The sequence below is a fragment of the Gopherus flavomarginatus genome, chromosome 21 (genome assembly GCF_025201925.1).
Source record: "Gopherus flavomarginatus isolate rGopFla2 chromosome 21, rGopFla2.mat.asm, whole genome shotgun sequence".
Taxonomy (NCBI): Eukaryota; Metazoa; Chordata; order Testudines; family Testudinidae; genus Gopherus; species Gopherus flavomarginatus.
In genome coordinates, this window is record NC_066637.1 from 14,202,314 (window position 1) to 14,222,071 (window position 19,758).

General features: G+C 46.3%; 1 protein-coding gene across 6 annotated transcripts in view; it reads left to right on the top strand.

The window, feature by feature from the left end:
- Positions 1–19,758, top strand: part of KAZN (kazrin, periplakin interacting protein) — a 729,684-nt gene that overhangs the window by 658,869 nt on the left and 51,057 nt on the right. For all 6 annotated transcript variants that reach the window (XM_050931542.1, XM_050931545.1, XM_050931543.1 and 3 more), the window contains 4 exons: positions 4,587–4,776; positions 7,691–7,821; positions 11,676–11,726; positions 15,121–15,244. In XM_050931542.1, coding sequence (XP_050787499.1) covers positions 4,587–4,776; positions 7,691–7,821; positions 11,676–11,726; positions 15,121–15,244 — 496 coding nt within the window. The remainder of the gene's footprint in view (positions 1–4,586; positions 4,777–7,690; positions 7,822–11,675; positions 11,727–15,120; positions 15,245–19,758) is intronic.

Genomic DNA, 19,758 nt, shown 5'->3' on the forward strand with positions numbered 1-19,758 from the left:
CCGCCTGCAACGTAAACTCTATTTCCCAGGTGTTGAACAACCTGCAGCTTTCCCCACGCACTGCAAAGTCTGGCTAGGCTGTGGACACACACTTGAAATCAATGTTTACCTGCTTGGGTGATAAATGATCTCATTTTATTAAGGGGCTCGCAATACTGACCAAAGATATGATTGCCACAAATTGACCCTAATTGCCTTCAGAAGCTTGCCAGGAAAAGCAAAAACAAAACAGTCTCTTTGGAACCATTTTCTTTGTCTGGCTTCTCTGCAGATCAACATGGTGCTGGAAGCCCAAGGTGAATGTCATTGAAAGTAGGCACCCTTCTTACTTGTACATCTGTGACTGCTCAGCACTAAGCTTCCTTGTCCGCCGTCTGGCCAATGAATTAAGTAGAGAAGGCAGAGTTGAAAGGGTGTTTGGTAAGACTGGCAGGCTTCACTAGGATGTGCAGTTTCCTTTCATGAAATACGTATGGATGTCCCCATTCCCAGCACAGACATCCCTGCCCATCTACACCAGTACCGCTGAGCCTGATGCCTCCAAAAGGCTTAGAATGATCAAACAGGTGCAGAAACGTACCCACATCACAAGTACCTGCATGTCCCAACTGTAATATACAAGTTCATACGCCCCTTTACTTACACGTACAGTGCTGGATTTATTCATACACATACACGCAAGCGTATCCATAACCCAGTTCCTTTACCGCTCCAAGCACGTATCCATGCACCCCCCACCTCACCCCCGTGCCTCTGCCCATATGTGCTTACATATTCTTCAGCATTTGGCTCTGAAATCATAAGCAGGCTGGTTGTCAATTGCCTCCTATGTTTTCACTGTTCAAAGCAAATTTCTGCCATAAAATACATATGACAGCTGGACATGCAGTCAATTTCCCCCCAGCTTAGAAATATTCCCCGGTATTAAATAGATACATCACAATGTGTTGTGCGTTGATTCACCTCGCCCTGCATAATTTCACAGTGCACAGTCACTGCCTGACTGCGACACCTAGTGTTCATAGCCTGTGCGGGGCTCAGTTGTCTCCAGAAAGCAGACTGGGTAGCTCAGAGAGAAGGAATATTGTGGTTTCTCACCTCGCTGAGAAAGGAGTGTGCTTCACGATTAAGACAGCAGATCTCAGGAAAGGGCACTGGAATCATTTCTCTTACCTTTATTGGACTGTCTGTTGAGAGCTAAATAGATCTTTCTTGGACTTGACTATAGAATACACCTCAGAGTTTCTAATATTAGGCCAGAATTCAGTCATGTTTAATCACAGTGAGTGGCACCTTGCAGTTAGCTCCATTGAAGGCAAGGGGGTTACTTGCAAAGGAAGGCACCTTCTCTGCAGATCAACATGAGTAAAGGTGGAAGAATGGGCCCAGAGTAATTCATATTTAAGGAATAAAGCTAGAGATTTTATAGTGTGTGACGGGTAATCAAGCTTAATAACATTGGTATCATGCAGGTGAATTCACAGCAACCAATGTTTATGGCAAGTGTTTCTGAAAAGGAGCTTACAACTTTTCTAGCACAGTGTGACAAGGATATCTGTTAGATAACAATCCTAGTTGTATATGTGTGTTGTGGGGGAGGTGGTTAACTGTTTAACTCTCAGGGATAAGAATTTGAGATGCATTGCTTTAAAGGTGCTCTGCTTTTCAGAGTATTTCTCTTTTTTGTTAATTATTAAAACATTAATAAATAGTAATAAAAATCGCCAGCATAGCTCTGTTGGCTTCATCGGAGCTACGCCATTTTGCACCAGGGGAGGATCTGGCCCATAATACCTCATTTGAGTTCCACCTCAGACATGTTTGTCTTATTGGCAGCACGTTGTCAGCTTGCCAGTCTGACTGTAATCCAGGGGTGTTTGCTTACTGGACGTTAAGCCAGCTGTGTGCTTGTGATCTGATCACTGCCTCCGCAGTCCAAAAGGTGCCTTGTTTCCTCACTTGAAGAATGTAGATGTTTGTCCTTAGATCTGGAGAAATGAACCGAGTCTTCCGTGTTACAGCCATTTGTGGCGATTGTGCACACATTCAGTGCTGGGATATTTCACTCAGTAGCTCACCAAAGCCCCCTAGAAAACAGCAGGAGGTTGTGCAGATGTAAGATAGGCGAGCAGGATACGAACACGTTAGCGGAGGGCAGAGTTCCACCTCCAGAACTTTGGAGGTGAGGTGTGAAAAGGGAAGAGGCCAACTTGGAAACTCATGCCCCAAATCCTCAAAGATATTTGGGCTCCTGACTCCTCTTGAGGGATCTGTGCCTGGGATGGCCTTGCAGGGTATTAGGAAAACTCTCTCTCTCTCCTTGCAACCAAGCCCAGGTGAGGTGGAAGTGACTTTGACCCAGTAAACGTGGAGGCTCATCAGAATGCATGTTTATACAGTCAAAAAGCACTTTTAAACATTTTCAGCCAGAGATTTTGTTGAAAATGTGCTTTTGAAAAATAAAAGCAGCTTATAGGCTGAGATCTTGTGTGCATGGTCAAGCTGTATCCTGGAGTGCCTTTTCCTAGCTGACTTCTAAACCCTTGAAAATCAGGTTTTATAATGGAAATGCTGACAGATCCTAAACTGTAGTAGCACTGTTGGCAATTTGTGCATGTTCTTTGAGTTGGGCCATTGTACATAATGTTCCATCGCCTTTCACATGGATGGATGTTTTATTTCCAGGGCCTGTTATGCGGCATTTATATGTAAATTCCACACACTGTTTCAGGAACACTTCTACCTAGGCTCTTTCACAAAAGCAAAACACACTGGAGACGTGGCATATATGAGACTTACCAATGCATATATTTACATTCTGTGTGTGCTGTGTGTGTTGTTGACTCCTCGCTGCTGTAATGGCAGCCTAAGAGCAGGACTCGGGAGTCATTTTCTTAGCATTAAATGGAGTTTGGTGGAACAGATTAGACAAAGCACTAGGTAGGATGCCGGGGGGGGAGAGAGGGAATTGGATGCATAAGAGAGTTTGGATTTTGTTTTTAATATATTGTATCACACAGTCTGTCTTTTCCCTGCTTGTAGTCAATGGGAATATTGCATAGGTAAGTTGAGTATTCGCTCCAAAGCTACCAAAAAAAATACTGGTAAGTCGCGATTTGATTGAGTTTTTTTTCTTCCTCTTTAGTTTTTAAAAAGCGAATCACTTACCAATAATGGTTCCTCCCCAGGGACACGATCCAGAGTCCATCAAAGGGAAGACTCTCATTGACTTCAGCAGGCTTTGGCTCAGGCACATAGGAGCTGATCCCGCACCCGCTGACTCCACTGAGAGCAGGATTGGGCCCCAAAGATGTCATGCATGGCTCTGGGTTTGTGGCTCACGTGTCCTGTAGTGCAACAATTGGGGACACCCAAAGAAACCCATTGCAAGGTTCGGGGCAGAGAAGGGGATGGTCACGGCACGTTGCTACCAGCAGCTCCATTTGTACCTTAGGAGCAAATCCATGCCCTCCTTGTTCCTCTGAAGTCCGACCAAAGGCACCATATCATTTAATGCAACAGTCAGGCTTGGTGTAGACCCTGATCCTTTAATCTGATCACTGACCTACCTCGACATCTGCGCAGAGTCCCAGGGAAGGCAACAGGGCATCACACAGGCATAAAGGGACCACAGGCAGGAATCAAAATGCAGGATTGGGCCTTTAATAAGTGACACCTTGAGGGACTGGAAAAAAACCAGCCAGCCTAGAACTATGGAAATATTCTGTGTTTTCCTAGTTACGAAACGTCAAGTGACTCATGGGAACTATTCTCTGCTGGCTAATTAAAAGGTACAGTCAAGCAACAGGCACCTCTTTAATGAGAATTTTCAAATTATTTTTACTTTGTAGATGCTTCTGTTTAATTTTTCAAAAAAGCAAAATATTGAACAGGGGGAAAGCGTCCCTCTGAGCCTGCCAAGTCCACTGGGAACAGCAGAAGAACAAACAGGCCTGTTTAACACATCTGAACCAAAGCCAACCGCTGACTTTCTCTGTGTGCCTTTGCCTTTCTTCATGAAATCTGGCACCGCTTCCTGTATAAATCACTGGCTCCTGTATTTGCAGGAACAGCTGTTTCAGATTTTGGTCCAGGTTTCTCTCAAAGGTATATCACACGCTAACGCTTTGTTGTGCTGTTTTTGTTTTCTTTGCGATGATCAACTAGGTTTGACTTCAACTGGCAAGCCTATCCCAGCTCAATCACTTATGCTTAGTCTTAACTGGGGGCTGCAGGACAGCCAGGGCTGGCGTCCCCACTCTCAACAAGTGCATGTTCTGTTTTGCACTCAATCAGATCTAAATGGTAGCTGCTTGCGTTCTGAAATCCTATTGTTGCAGCACTAGCAGCACGCAGATCCCCCCAGAAGAGTTAATTCTCAACCTTGGTAAAAGAAACCATGTCTTTTGGGAGGATTTAACCCTAAAAGCAGCACCTACATCATATTGTCGTCTTGGAATGTGAAACTGACCCTCGTGTGTTGTGTTAGCCCCTCTGCACAGGGGTGACTTGAACGCACTGCAATCCGAGTGCTGTCTTGAGAGAAGCGTTTCATTGTCCTGTGTTTTGTTCTTTTATCCCATCAGGCCAAGCAGTCCTTAGCCACATTAACCAAGGATGTCCCCAAGCGTCACTCGTTAGCCATGCCAGGCGAGACTGTGTTGAATGGGAATCAGGAGTGGGTGATGCAGGCGGATCTCCCGCTCACGGCTGCTATCCGGCAGAGCCAGCAGACCCTTTACCATGCGCACCCTCAGCATTCAGCAGACCGGCAAGGTGAGTGCCAAGCCAGCCGCAAACCCCTTTGGGAAACCTCTGTGATCTCGTCTGCCTTTAAGACGATGGCATTCTTGATGAAGTCAGCTCTGCCAGCTGGGCGGCCTGCTGAACTAATCCCCTTTCGGGGAGCCGCTTCAACTCCGCTTCAGAGCAGCAGGCCGGAGTCAATGGAGACAGATCTCCCCACTCTCTGCCTTCCATGCTGTGAACTTGGGCCAGGGTTTTCCAGCCGGGGGGCACAGAGTTAGCCATCTGAGTAAGGGGCCTGACTTTCCGAGCAGCCACAGCTTCTAAGTCAATGGGAGCTCAGCACTTCTGGAAATCAGGGCACGCGCTTAGGCACCTAATAATAATGGATCTTTCTTTATTATCTGTAATGCAGTAGCACATTAAAGCCTCTGATGAGATCCGGCCCTCCTTGTGCCAGACACTGTACAAACGCATAGTAAAAGAGAGTCCCTGCAATGTAGAGCTGTACAAGCTAAATGGATGTAGCTGCTTAGCTTGAAAGGGCCACATTTGAAAGCATTGGTCTCACTGGAGCCTATACTTTTCTGCTTGAGCGCGTGATGCTGTTTCAAGGCCACCAAGCAGGCTTTGCCCTCTTCCCTTTCAATTCTAAGCTACCCTATGAGCTCTCCCTGTTCCAATAACCTACCCAGCACCCCAACTGGGTGCAGCCAAATCCCAGGCCTCGAGAAGCAGCAGTTCCCAGCCTTTCCTGAGAGGTGATCTCAAAGGCGTCAGCGCCTCATTCCTTTAAGCCCTGCAAAGGCAGTGCAGGGAGGAGGATGCATTTGCTCAGAAGTCAGCAGCGAGCACCACGCCGCAGAGGAATTTCTTCGCAAGCAGAAGGGCGCCTGCGCCCTGCCATGCCTGACCCTGTGCAAAGCCGTGAGAGATCAGGATCCAGCAAGTCTGCTAGCTCCAAGCGCCTGTAATGTGGAACTGCACGTTCATGGGCTGCTGCTTGTTTCTAATATTCTCTGGCAGTTCAAGGATTGCCCTCGCTCTCAGCAGAAGGTGAAACACTGCAGCACTAGATAGCCTGGCATCTGACTACAGGACAAGGATGCAGCGTTCAAGGAGTATCCTCTTCTCAGCCCGTAGTACAAATACTCCAGTAATGGCTCAAAACACAGCGCATTGTAATATCCCAATGTCCTTCCCACAGCTATTGTGGGGGATTACAGTCTGCCTCTGTAAACCCACACACACCCCTGCAATTTCGGTTCCATACAGCATGCCTCCTGTCCTGCAGTGCTGTGAAGTAGCTGCCACGTTCAAGGCCATAGGTGGCTGCCCTGCAGTGATGGGTTGACTCCAGGAGATTTTTGAAGGAGCCCAAGGGTGTTAGACACCCAGCTCCCATTCAGAATTAGGTATCTTACTCTCTTAGCTGCTTTTGAAAACCCCTGTCAGCGTGTTCAGGAAACACTTCGGAATCCATTTGGGTTAAAGTTGTGTTCTCAACAAAAGGAGATTATCCTTCTTTCTCACAAGGCATAGGCGATACTTGGGCCTGGATGGGCCCCAAGGATCTCGTTTTTAACCTCAACAATAATCTTTGCTCTTCTCTAGCACTGCTCACCTGGGGATCTCAAAGCACTTGCAGATGTTAATGTACTGAAGTGACTATTACTTTCCTCATTTTATAAGTGGGGTACCTGAAGCCCAAACATTAAAGAACTTGCCTATGGCCACAGAACACATCTCTTTCACAGGCAGGCATGGCATAGAGGTGTCCTCACGGCCCGTGCTGTGCTCAAACCATTGCCTCATGCTGAAGTCGTCTGGTACAATAGAGCTTCATTTTGGTGGCTTTCGTGCTCAGGGACTCACCAAGGAAAGTGAATATTGGGATGGTCATGATCATCTCAAACTATTGAGTAGCATTCTGGGTACTGGGCAAGCCTGGGGAACCCCCACCACGTGCAGGAAGGATGGAAAAAAACAGTAACTTATTAGCCTGTGTCGCCATCTGAAATGTAAGAAATTCCCACAAACAATGTTTGCAGCCATATTGTTAGCATTCCACGTGGGGCTAGAGAAAGTCATTATGTTATTTAGCTTGGATTATGAAGATGCTTCTCCCTTTGGCACAAGTTGTTACCCATCTAACTAATTATCATAGAATATTAGGGTTAGAAGAGACCTCCAACCCCCTGCTCAAAGCAGGACCAACGCCCACTAAATCATCCCAGCCAGGGCTTTGTCAAGCCAGGCCTTAAAAACCTTTAGGGATGGTGATTCCACCATCCGGGGGGGGGAGACATAGCTCAGTGGTTTGAGCATTGGGCTGCTAAACCTAGGGTCGTGGTTCAATCCTTGAGGGGGCCATTTGGGGATTGGTCCTGCTTTGTGCAGGAGGTTGGACTAGATGACCTCCCTTCCAACCCTGATATTCTATGATTCTAGGTAACCCATTCCAGTGCTTCACCACCCTCCTAGTGAAATAGTGTTTCCTAATAGCCAACCTACATGGCAACTTGAGACCATTACTCTTTGTTCTATCAGGGTCTAAATAAAGAAGGGAAACTAAGGATCTTTACAGATAGGGAACAGAAGCACAGAGAAACATAGGGATTTTCCCAAGCTCACGCAGTTAAGTTGCAGCAGAACCGGGACCTGAATGCAGGTTTCTAGTCCAGCATCTGAGCCATCGCACCCTCTCTATCTCTGCAGCTGCCCCTCCAGAAGTTACAGGCAGGATAGCAGCTCTGAGGCGTTATGCGGTGGTCTAAAGCATTCATCCCGTGCCCCGGACAGTGACTGTCCATGTATAAACACAGCACTGGAGAGAACCAGATTCGCAGACCAAGGATGGTGTAGCATCCGAGCTAAAGCAGGGAGAGCACAGAGATGAAAACACTAATTCCCCTGAGCCCTAACTCTGCTCCTTGCCTTCCAGCTGTCAGAGTGAGTCCGTGCCATTCACGGCAGCCTTCCATAATCTCCGATGCGTCGGCAGCAGAAGGCGATAGGTCATCGACACCAAGTGACATCAACTCGCCCCGGCATCGGACACATTCCCTCTGCAATGTAAGGCGGTTGTGAGGTTGTGTGCGCCTCCGAAAGCTGTGCTCTTAACATCCGTGCCAATGTTTCTAACCCTGACCATCACTCTTACCTGCTTGTCTTTTGCCCTTCTTCTGGAGCTTGAGCCAAAGCCGACCAACGACAAGGCAAAGCCTCTCACAGGGCTTTCGATCAGGCTTTTCATGTAAATCCTGAGTTTGAATGGGACTTAAAACTACCCACATACCAACCAGGCGTTGGTTCTACACTGCCTGACTCTCTGTGTGCTCACTCGCCCCTCTGCAAAGTGCGTTTCCCTGGCTCCCATGGTGGCTGGGGCAGTGTTTTGCTCTCACTTTGCACGGGCGGCCACGCCCCCACACAGTACGAGGCGGTGGGGAATCCAAGTCCCTCTTTTCAAGAGCTGTGCAAAAATGCTGCATCTCTGATTTTAGTAAAACGTCCTGAAGAAACAACTGTAATTTAGTGCCAGGCCACTATTTTTGCAGCCCAGAACTTGGATTGCAAGGAGGTTTATTGAAATGGCAGTTTTCCCAACTAGACATTCGGAATCTCTCAGGTTTCCAGGGGACAAACAAGCTTCAGCAAAGCAAAAATTTATGAACGTACTTAAAAACAGATCCATGTTCGAGCTGGACCTGGACTGAGACTTTGATAAATTGTTTCTCCCCTTGGGCTCCATTTTCTAGGTTTTGATTGAATACGTGCAAAGCTTTACAGTTTCTCATGATGTGACATCCCTCCACCCACCCCCAATCAGTCAAAATTGAACCACTCAGACCAAGTTTCACTCTGAGCTTTCAAGTTCCTCTGAATCAAACTTGAGAGCTGGGAACCCACGAGTCAAAATGAAAACATGGTTTGTCAAACTCCCTGTGAACTGAAGTGGCAGAGAGCTTCCAGCCACAGTAACTGGGTAAACTGCACACTTGCAGCAGTGGGGACAGAACCTACCCATTTCCCCTCCAAAAGCATAGCTGTGAGTTTAAAGGAGGATCTCCATTAGTGAACAGTATTAGGGCTGATACTTTCTCTAGCCACTAGAGGGAGACATGATCTCATGAGCTGGTGTAAATCCACATTTCTGCTCTCCTTTTAGACAGGCATAAATCTACAGTAATTCCATCCGTGAAGGTACTCTTGATGTATAACAGTGTGTAAATGAGAGCTGACTTTGGCCCTTTGCATTCCACTTTTTTTAAGTTGGGGGAGGGGAGAAAGAGAGCGGCAGCCTTTTCTACTAATGAAAGAAGAAAAGAAAGAGAGGCCAGGAGTCTGTTGCTTCGGTATCAATAGAATTGATTTAAATGACTGGAGTGACAGCTTGGAAGAGAATATATCAAAGTTCAATACGGAGAATAAATGGGAAGGTGCAGGAAATACCCAGAAACATTGCAGTGGGAGAGCAGAGAGGTTATACGGGTCATAATTAAGATATCCCGGCTAACAGATGCAGATAAATGTAACTTAATTCTAGGAGCGGAGTTCAGTGAGTGAGCATTTGACGCATAAGAAAGCCCTGCAGCATATGCTGACTAAGGCAACCATATAGGAATGAGAGAACAATCTCAAAGCCCCTCGGGCAATTGCCTCATTGCAATGAAGGAGAGAGATGGGGGGTGTCTGCATCTGTGCAGCCAGAAGAACAGTGTGTGAGGACTGGCCGGCTCGATAACAGACCCGTTAGCTGTGGGTCATCAGTTAAAGTCCAGCTCACGTCTGTAAGGCAACATCTGATTGCTCTGGAGTGACCTGAGTGGGTAGCATTTGTCTCGCTCCTAGAAGCTTCGGCATCTCCAAAGCCCACCCTCACAGCTGAGGGTCACTGAGCGTCTCGCTGGCAGGGAGACCAATGGGGTGTGTGGCACAAGCTTTCTCTTAGGGCTTGTCTGCACATGAAAATTGATTCTGAATAAGGTACGGTACAAATTTTAAAACAGATTAACTATTCCTGCTTTCAGAATACAGGCTTATCTAGACCAATAGTTCACGGCAAGCTGGGATGTAAATCTACCTATTTCTAGCCTGCCACGCACTCTGTCCAAAATAGACCCTGCTGCCGAGCACCGGCAGTTCCTTTGTGTGCTTTGAGCTCCCCCTCTTTGAAATGGGAGCAGATTGAAGTGCATTAGGGAACTTTCAGAGCATGACACTAGCGTCCAGACAGCCAATTAGTGTGCAGCAGGCTAGTGTGGGGTAGATTTACACCTCAGTTTACCATGCACAAACTGTCTGTGTAAACAAGCCCTAAGAGTGCCTGTTTCCAAGTTAAAGTAGTTTAACTACAGAAAGGACCGATTGGATTAAACTAAATCAGAATAAGGCACTCCTGTTCCGGAAGAAAGGCATCCACACATGGCATTAATCAGGAATAGCTAATCTGGAATAACTCGCTGTGGAGACAAGCCCTTAGAGCTAACTTTTAGTGAGCAGATTTATTTGTGTGGGTTTTGTAATTTGACAGTCATGCTTTCACATTGACTGTTCCTCCCATTTCAAAGAGAGAGAGAGAGAGTGTGTGTGTGTGTGTGTGTGTGTGTGTGTGTGTGTGTGTACACCTCTCAGGCATGGTACATTTTTTTCCACTCCCTAGGCTCGATTAGCACTAGGAAGGTGCTTCCTAAACACAAATGGGCAGAATATGCAGCATCTTCCCAAATCCTTGTGCAAGCTGATAACAAGGCCATTTCCTATTGAGTCCTGGACCATCCCCACATAAAGCATCCAGCACCCTGAACAGTGCTGTACAAATAATAATGATTTACTACTAATTGGTGATAGTCAGGCACATCCCCCCTCGTTAACAAGGGGTTGGCTTCAGTCCTCGTTACATTTTTGCTTGACCAATTACATCCAGTACCTGTGGCATTTGAATCAAGATATTAGTAAGAGGGGATCTGAGTTCAGGGAGTAGATCTCAGTCTAAAGGAGCGTAAGCTGGTGTAAACTCCGTGCATAGGGGGTCAGAAGAGAAGAGTGTAATAAAGAGCTGAGAAGAGGTAGTAAAGCAGGCCCATCTCCACACCAGTCTGGTCACTTGGCATGTCTGTTTCACCAATGCATGCTCCTTTCCACCTGCTCACCAATGTGTAACTTATACCCATTGCCTTCGAACCTGGCCCAACACGAATTAATGTGACAATTGGGGGCATTTCCTATACCGGTCCAGAACCCATGGCATTAGCCCCTTGCAAACAGGCAGAGGCAGACCAACTCGGAACAGCGTAAATGGTGGCTCCAGATTAAACTTTTCCTCTTTACTTTCTTGACCTGGGAAAGGGACCTGGACCAAAATGTCTGCATTCATCTGGATTTTATGTTTGTTACTGATGTGGGTTGGGAGGGTGTGTCTGGGCCCTGAGAAGCATCGTGAAGTTTGGGTGTTTCTCAGAAATGTCTCTGGTTTGCAAAGATGAGACAAAGGTGCAGGAGTCATGAGACCAAAGGGTTAAATGAATCTTGTCTCGGTTCCAGGGAGTTTGGTTGAGTTCAGCGGATTCACCCTTCTTTATTCTGAGAGTCTGACTTTTCCAAAACCATGTTTGAATTTCCCTCTTGGTTGCCCTTAACCTAGTCTCTGTGGCATAGTCTAGGGGACATAGTTTTACCTGCTTCCGCCTGATCTTCTCTTTTCCCAAACCCCTCTTCTCCTTCCCAAAACAAATTGGCTTCAACATCAAACAGCAGCGACTTTGCACCAGCTAATGCTCGGGAGCCCAGAAATAAGCAGGATTTCCAGAGAGAAAGCTGCTGGATGTGCGTTTATATGCCCGGGCCGGTTTTGCTCTAGCAGTGCTGTGTGGTACTAGGGCTGTGTTGATGTTGTTTCAATGTGATCTGTCTCCTTCTGTCGGTAGGGGGATAGTCCTGGACCGGTACAGAAGAACTTGCACAACCCAATTGTACAGGTAGGAAAACAATTGCCTTTCTTGACCAATCTCCTAATGAAATACAGTTTATTAGTGTGCAGCATGGTTGACACACACAGGGTGCAGAGGCCAGAGTCATGTGAAATGCTGACTAGGTATATTGTAAGGGCTTGTCTACACTACCTCGCAGGGTCGATCTAAGATATGCAACTTCAGTCATGCATCTGAGGAAGTGGGTATTCACCCACGAAAGCTCATGCTCCAAAACGTCTGTTAGTCTATAAGGTGCCACAGGATTCTTTGCTGCTTTAACTTCAGCTACATGAATAGCATGGCTGAAATCGACATACTTGGATCAACTCACCGGGGTGTCTTCACTGCAGTAAGTCAACAGCTGGCACTCTCCCGTCGACTCTGGTGGAGTACTGGAGTTGACGGGAGAGCGCTCAGCAGTCGATTTATCGCATCTAGACCAAACACAGTGAATCGATCGCTGCCCACTGATCCAGCGGGTAGTGTAGACAAGCCCCAAGTATATAGCTAGACCATGATTCGGTAACATCTGTCAGCTTTGGAAATGGGTCTGAATGAAAACGCTGGATTTGAGCAACCCTCAACTTTGGATTCAGAGCCAAACTCTCTGGCTCCAGCCCAGCTGTAGTTGAGGAAATGTGAGAAGAGTTCAGGCATCACATTTCAGAGAGAATGGCAGATACAGGGAATTGCAGTTGCCTTTTTAGAGAGGGGGATGGACCCGCAGGGCCATATCAATCTGGTGTAAATTGCACCTTCTGCCAGCTCCTCGTATCTGTTACACCAACATGGGCTACACCAGGAGCGAGGGAATGTGATTGCCAGACACACTCCTGCTAGCTCGAGGAGCTGCTAGTGCATTAAAGATAGCACAGGCCTGGCAGAACAGGCAGAGGGTGAGCAGCGGCATGAGCTCGTCATGCTGGGTCCAGTCGGTTGGGTGCAGAACGGTGGAAACAAACGTAACTAAGGCCCTGTCTACATTAAAGAAGTTTGCAGTGGTGTAACTAAATGATGTGCTGCACCAGCCTCACGCAGGGCTTCATCTGATGCAGCATCATCCCATGACATCCCCCAGTAAGCTGCAGCTGGGGAGCCAGATACCTTACGGCTTGCACTGGGTATCTGCATTGAAATAGCTACACTGTTGTAAATTTCCTTAGCAGACAGGACCTTAGATTCATTCCTCACCAGCCATTTGCACAAATTTACCTGTTCTGGAGCGAGCCACCGGATCTGGGGTTTGCTTCTTGACAGTTTTTTAACTCCAAGACACTTTATTTGGAAAGTAAGTTTCAAGTAAACCAGATGTTGCGGTCTGAAAAGCAATGACATGAAAAGCAAAAGCAATGGCTGATCTGTCTCCAAGTTATAGCCTGCTGCTCCTAAAGAAAAACAAGAGGGGAGAAGCAGGGGCGGCTCTAGACATTTTGCCGTCCCAAGCACAGTGGCATGCCGTTGGGGGCGCTCTGCAGGTCGCTGGTCCCATGGCTCCGGTGGACCTCCCGCCTGCAGGAGGTCCACCGGAGCCACCTGCCACCCTCCCGGCGACCGGCAGAGCGCCCCCTGCGGCATGCTGCCCCAAGCACGCGCTTGGTGTGCTGGGGCCTGGAGCCGCCCCTGGGGAGAAGACGGATGAGATAGACGAAAAGGTTAAAACACCTCCTTTCAACTCAGAGTTTTCCCTTCACAAGGGTTTGTGTGAACATCGGCCGTGTGGATTCATACCCCTGGGGGGTTGGATTGCAGATGGGCCTGTGCCCCAGCTGTCCCTGAACTGTGTGGTCCAAATATAAACAGGCTGCACCAAAACCCTGGGTCCAAACACTGACACTCCTGCCCCCCAGGATCACTTGCGGTGGTCAAAATCCACCTGTGATAACTTTGACCCAGATCCCCAAAGGTATTTAGGTTTCAACAGGAGTTAGACACCTACATTCTTTTGAGGCTCTGAGCCTTAGAGTCCTGTCTCCGGTTTGAATAAACCCAAACTTCAAGGCAGAGCTCAGTCAAACGACTCTCCTATTTTACCCTCAAAAAACCCCACACTGAACCTGTGTGAAACCCTGGCCCCCTTGAAGTAAATGGCAAAACTCCCACTTCATAGGGTGAAATCTTGACTCCACTAAATCCTCCCAGGTTTGCTCAAAAGTTTCCATAGGCTTTCTGACAAACTGGACCAAGTTTTGAGCTTGTTCTGTCTGGTTCTAGTGCTTTAGCCTAGGTTAAAGAACAGGTAGGTGAGTCCATGGGGTTATGTAAAAGGGCTACATTCTGCGCAAAGCACTGCACCTGAATTTAAGAAAACAAGAACTTCCATCATATACATCTGCAATCCTCTCCCCAGGCGCCACTGTGCCAGAGTTTCTCTGTAGCATCCACTTAAAGCTCCCCTCGAGTTGAATGAGACTTTTGCTACAACACGAGGGGCACTGGCAGAGCTGGGGGTGGATCCCAGGGCTGGGCTTGCAGGGGCTGCGGGTCGGGAGGGAGGGGCTCAGATCCCATTTCCTTAGGCTGAGGTTGGTTGCTTTTGGATTGCAGGAAACGGGGTTATTGAGGCTGGATTTTTTTTCGCCTCACTCTGGTGCTGGAATTTATTAGACCCTGGTGCCTTTTCACAAAGCACTATTAATTTTAATAATATCTCTAATGTGTGGATACTATGTAAATAAATATTATGGTGGTTATTTAGGATAAGAGACGGTACAGGGTCCAAACCAAAGCCCAATTAGCCTTCAGTGACATCAGATTAGGCCCTTATTAATTTCTTCACATATTTTAAAACACACCAGTAGGCACTTGCCTTTGGCTCAGGGTGCCTAACCTGTAAATGAAAAATTACAACATAGATAGGCCAGGGACAGCCCATAAACATCGCCCCCTCAACCCACAGACCTCTCCCCAGCTTGCCTGGAAGAGCAACACCTCTGGGCTCTTCTGGACCCAAGGGTGGCGAGCAAATTCCAAAAGTGAGGGCCCCTGCCAGCAGCTCCTTCTCATTTACGTTACGGGAGCTCCAGCTCAAGCCCGGTTGCTGATTGTGTAGGCGTTTTCCTGACTGCCTGGACCATCCCCCTGTCCTAGTGATCAAGGCTGAGATATTTAAAGCCACCAAAGGAATTTGGAGGTCTGTGCACTTCCCAGTCCCTTAGATGGAGATTTTTGAAAGCTAACCATCTTGGGGTGTTAGCCTGCTGCCCATCACCATAGCATCTGGGCACTTTCCACATAAAACCAATACAGCAGTCCCCAGTGGCCTCCATGGAGTCTCTGGCTCTTCTCTTTTCCCTCTTGTAGTTCCTGCCCCACCCCAGCCTGTGAGCACTTTCTCTCCCCAGGTTGTTTATTGGCGACGCTCATGGTATTTCCCCTTCTTCCTTCTCCCTCCGCTTTGCAGTCTCTAGAGGACCTCGAAGACCAAAAACGAAAAAAGAAGAAAGAGAAGATGGGATTTGGTTCCATCTCCAGGGTATTTGCCAGAGGGAAGCAGCGGAAATCCCTAGACCCAGGCCTCTTTGATGGTACTGCTCCCGATTATTACATAGAGGAAGACGCAGACTGGTGACCCTTCCCCTCCCCAAGCTGGTAGCTTGCCTCCTTCCTCTGCTGCCGGTGTGCGTGCGTGGGTGGGTGTGTGGTTGTGTGTGTGTATGCGGATGCATCTAACTAAAAAAAAGGAAGTGAGCCTTTTTCCTCTGCGTCGCCACTTCTGTAACTGATGTACATACTACAAACAAAGCCTGTGTGTGACTATGTTAACTGTTGTCTTTGGAGCGATGCAGTTGTGTTGTAATCCTCTCGTTTTGTTTCTATTTTTTGTTTTGTTTGGGGTTTTTTAGGTTTTTTGATTTTTTTTCTTCTTAATGAAACTTGAAACTTGAAGGACTGCTGTGTATTTGTAAATAACAAAAATATTGTGCACTTTGTGCTTGTGACGTCTCTTGTCCAAAAACACTGTTTTCTTGAGCCCCTTATGTCGGTGCATTCTGTATCTGGTATGTTCTAAAAGTCAGGGGTTGGAGGGGACAGTATCCTATTCACAGCGTGCACCTGAGTTGCAGAAACATTAGGCTCTGCCTATTCAGAAAGACCTTAAAATCTAACTCAGTGTGATGTCTTCCTGGCCAAAATCTCAGGAGGCAACACTGGTCTCTTTTTAATGCCTCTCAGCCTGGAATGATGGTTTGACTTTCCTTTGATTGTTTAGTTTTAATTTATTTGCGCAAATCCAGAAGAGCTATTCTAACTAAATTATTGCATAAAGATTGGAATTTCTATTTTTCCACAGTGGTTTGGATGGGGATGGGAGGGTGTGTTTATACTGTACTGTTCGATTAAACTGCTGCCTGCAGAACTAGGGTAGGACTGAGTAGAAGCTGAGAGAATCAGTTTTTCTATTTGTCTTTGTGGGGTTTTTTCCAAATGAATTTCAGTTGCATTTCTTTGTCTCTCATGCGAACATGGTGTACATTTCCCCTATCCCGCAGTCGATCTAGACAGCAGGATCGGGGACCCAGACTGCTATATAGGAAGTATAATCAGGTCAGATATGTACAGATATCTTTATCTAAAACTATTTTTAAAATGCTCAACGTATTGGAAAAGAGCAACAGTGATATTTATTATGGAATAATGTAGTGGAAAATGTTAGACTGCAAAGCAGACTGGCCTTTTCAGTACTGCATGTATTTGGAAGGAAGCACTGACCTTTGCTTTGATTGTATTTTCTGTCTCCAGAAACATACAATCAGTTTTTGCCTCATGTCTGCGGCTTTTCCTGTATACTGCATTTATTTGGGTTATTAATAAGAAAAGGGAATCAGTTGTGGCTTAAGGAACCAAGGCCCTGATTCAGCAATCCGTCTCTTTGCAGGAAAGTACTTATGTCCCATTGACTTCAATGTGATTTAAACATCTTAAAGTTACGTGCTTTGTTAAATGGGAACCTAAAAGAGTTCAGAGTAAAGTAGAGAGCAAGTCGAACAGTAAAGAAAAGGAAGCAGCATTGGATCAGACGCTTGGGGAACACTGGAAAACTGTTCTGTATCCAATGCTGTTACTCAGTCCTGGGATATTTATTTTGTCTGTAAGAAAACTGGTTTGGGTCTGGGCTCCTCCTGTCATTCGCCCCCCCAGGGCAGCAGTCTAACAGCGTTGGCGCCCCCAGATGAGCAAAGCTGACAGGTGCATCTCTTCAACTCTTATTATGGGGCATTGTCTCCTAACTCTGCTTCACAAGCAAACAAAGGTGCATTTTGGAAAGAGCAGGTAATTTGATGCAGTTGCTTCTGAAACCACGTCTGCTCGTTCTCTTCTAAATTCTAGTTTATTTGGGGGGTGGAGATTTTTGCCAGTGCATCTAAAAGATTTAGAAGCACAAAGCCCACTCTTTTTACTGAGGACTTGTGCTCCTAAAGCCATTAGGCTCTCTTCAAACTGTGATTTTTTTCTCTCTTTCCACTAACATGCACAGCTATCTGGTTACTACAAAATACAGTGCGTCGTGCTTTAATGCTTACAATACAATTTTACGCTCTTAAATTTAAGATTATTTAATAAAATACTATTGTGTATTTTTTTTAAATTCCAATACATGCACCTGTTTGAAAGGGATATTTTGTCTTTAATTCTGAAACTAAAACACAAAATACCACCATGCTACATTTCCTTCTAACAGAATGATCTGGAGAAACCACAGGGGGTTAGGGAAAGTGGCTTTAAATACCTGCTCCACTTTGCAACGGGGATCTGTCCATAACCAGGGTGGGGGAGAACAACCCTGTGGCATCCTTCTCTGCAGAGGAACATTTTTATACATTTTTCCCCTCTTGTGTTTTTATAGTTTAAAACAAGCAAGCAAAACTCCTGGTTATTTTAGTAGTTTCCTTTTCATTTCAGCTTTTCTAAATTAGGAAATAATTCTAAAAAAGTTACTAAGAGGATGATTTATTTAAAAGAAAACTACAATTAATAGCATATGAATTATGGGTAATATTAGATTTAACTTTTCCCATGCGAGTGGGGAAGAGTCCTTGAAGGCATGGATGCAAATATAAAAATATTTAAAAAAAAAACCTAAATAAAGCTTATTTTAAAGTATGAATGAATTTGATGTGAATTAATTGTTTCTAAGTTGTGTTTGCTAGGCCTGGATCCTTGGCTAGTCCAGGTGATTAAATCAGATCATATATTTTGTCACATACTGTAATACAAATTAAGTATTTATACCACTTGCCAGCAGGGTAGCTGAAGCTCTGCTATTCATTTCCCCAGAACCAGAGTTTGCCTAATATAGCGATTTCTTTCCAGCCAGTCGGGAAGGACGTGAAGTTTGAGAAACTTGACTCAACACACATCTACAGAAGCTATTGCAGCTTTAGAATCCCGTGACTGACTTTTTAAGGTAGATGCCAAGAACTGCCTGGGGGGTGGAGAGAGAATCGAGGCCTATAGACAATAACTTTCATTTCCTCTTTAAAACTTACCTCCACTGTCCAGTATTTTCCAGCCCTTGTGGCTGTGTCCACCTTAACAAAAGAAAGGGAGGGGAAAAAATATCTCCATTCATGACTTGCTGATGAAAAAATGATACATTGAAAGCCAAATCATTCCCTAGACAATACAGCAAGGTGAAGGGAGCAGAGACTCCGCTCATGTCAGCCTCTTTTCCCTGTCGTGCTGGATTCTATAGCTGCTCTCAAGTACGGCAGCTGAGGACTGAACTGGCTTTCACAAAACCTACGTGAAATTGAAATGTTTCCCCCCCTTTTCTTTTTAAATTTCAACCCCAAGGTTTGGATGGACCTGAACATTCCCCCCTATGGTGCTGCCAACCCAAACATAGCAGGGGTTGCTAGAAAGTGAAACTCGTCTAGAAACAGCAGCTGAAACTGACTGGTCTCGTTTCACTGGGTTTGATTTTTCTTTGCATTTTGCTCAGTACGGAGAATGAAAGAACGATGTTAAAACTTTCTCTTTCACAAGCCAAGATAGGGTGAGTAATAGGAGGCCAGACTGTTAGCCCCAATTCACCCACTGCCTCTCACTCTAAATGTATATGGCTCCTATTCTCATGCATCAGAGAACCTCTCAGTCAAGTGTTTATCCCAGGCTAGCGTCCTCCTCACCAGACCGCACTCCAGCTCCACTACAGGGAGAATGGCCCTGTCTGCCCTTTGCCCTCTTGTAGAATGCCACCGTGTATGGGGGGAGGGGAGAGAAGGTAGGGGGATTCAAAAGTGAGAACGTGGGGCCATATGGGAATGAGTGGGGAAGAGGGAAAGAGATTTAGGCAGAGAAAAAAATCATAGCGAAAACTGCAGAAGAAAAAAGAGTTTGAGTGGGAGGAAAGGGAGAGGCTGTACAGAAAACCTGACCATCTTTCACTTCAGAGGGAACTTGAACTGGGCTGGCTTTGAATGTGTTGAATACTGTAGCACTCAAATGGAGGAAGTGGCGGCAGACAAGTAACCTAGCTTTAGTAGAGGAACCTAGGAAATCCTTACCTAGGGCAGCTCAATTTGGAGCAGCGGGGAAAGCTGCAAATCCCAAACAATGCTTGAAACACACCCACTTGGTGAAGAACAGAAGCCAGTCTCTTGAGCGAGTCCAACAGTGATGCTGAATCTGGGATCTGAGCTTTCCCACGGCTCAGGGATCTTTAGACCTGGGGGTTGCGTTTGGCCCCGTACAGGGCCAGCTGTAAAGTTTGGAGGTGGAGCCTAAATATTCTAAACCCTAAGGATCTTTGAACCAGGGGTTTTTTCCCAGGCTTATCTCCCAATCAAGATAGGGCGGTGACTTTTAGAGTTGGAACTGGCGGCGAGAATCTAGCAAAAGGTTTAGTAGACCAGAAAACCCGGCAGTGAAGTAAACTGTCTCCAACTTTGGTTTGTAAAATCTTTCACAGTGGCAGTTAGAATTTCATGACCAGTGCAACGTGCAGGAGGAGCTGGGGTAGGGAGCGGTAATCCCAGCGGCACCAGCAGGTAAGTAATTGCACCGTTCTGAGAAGACTATGGAAACAAAAGGAGGG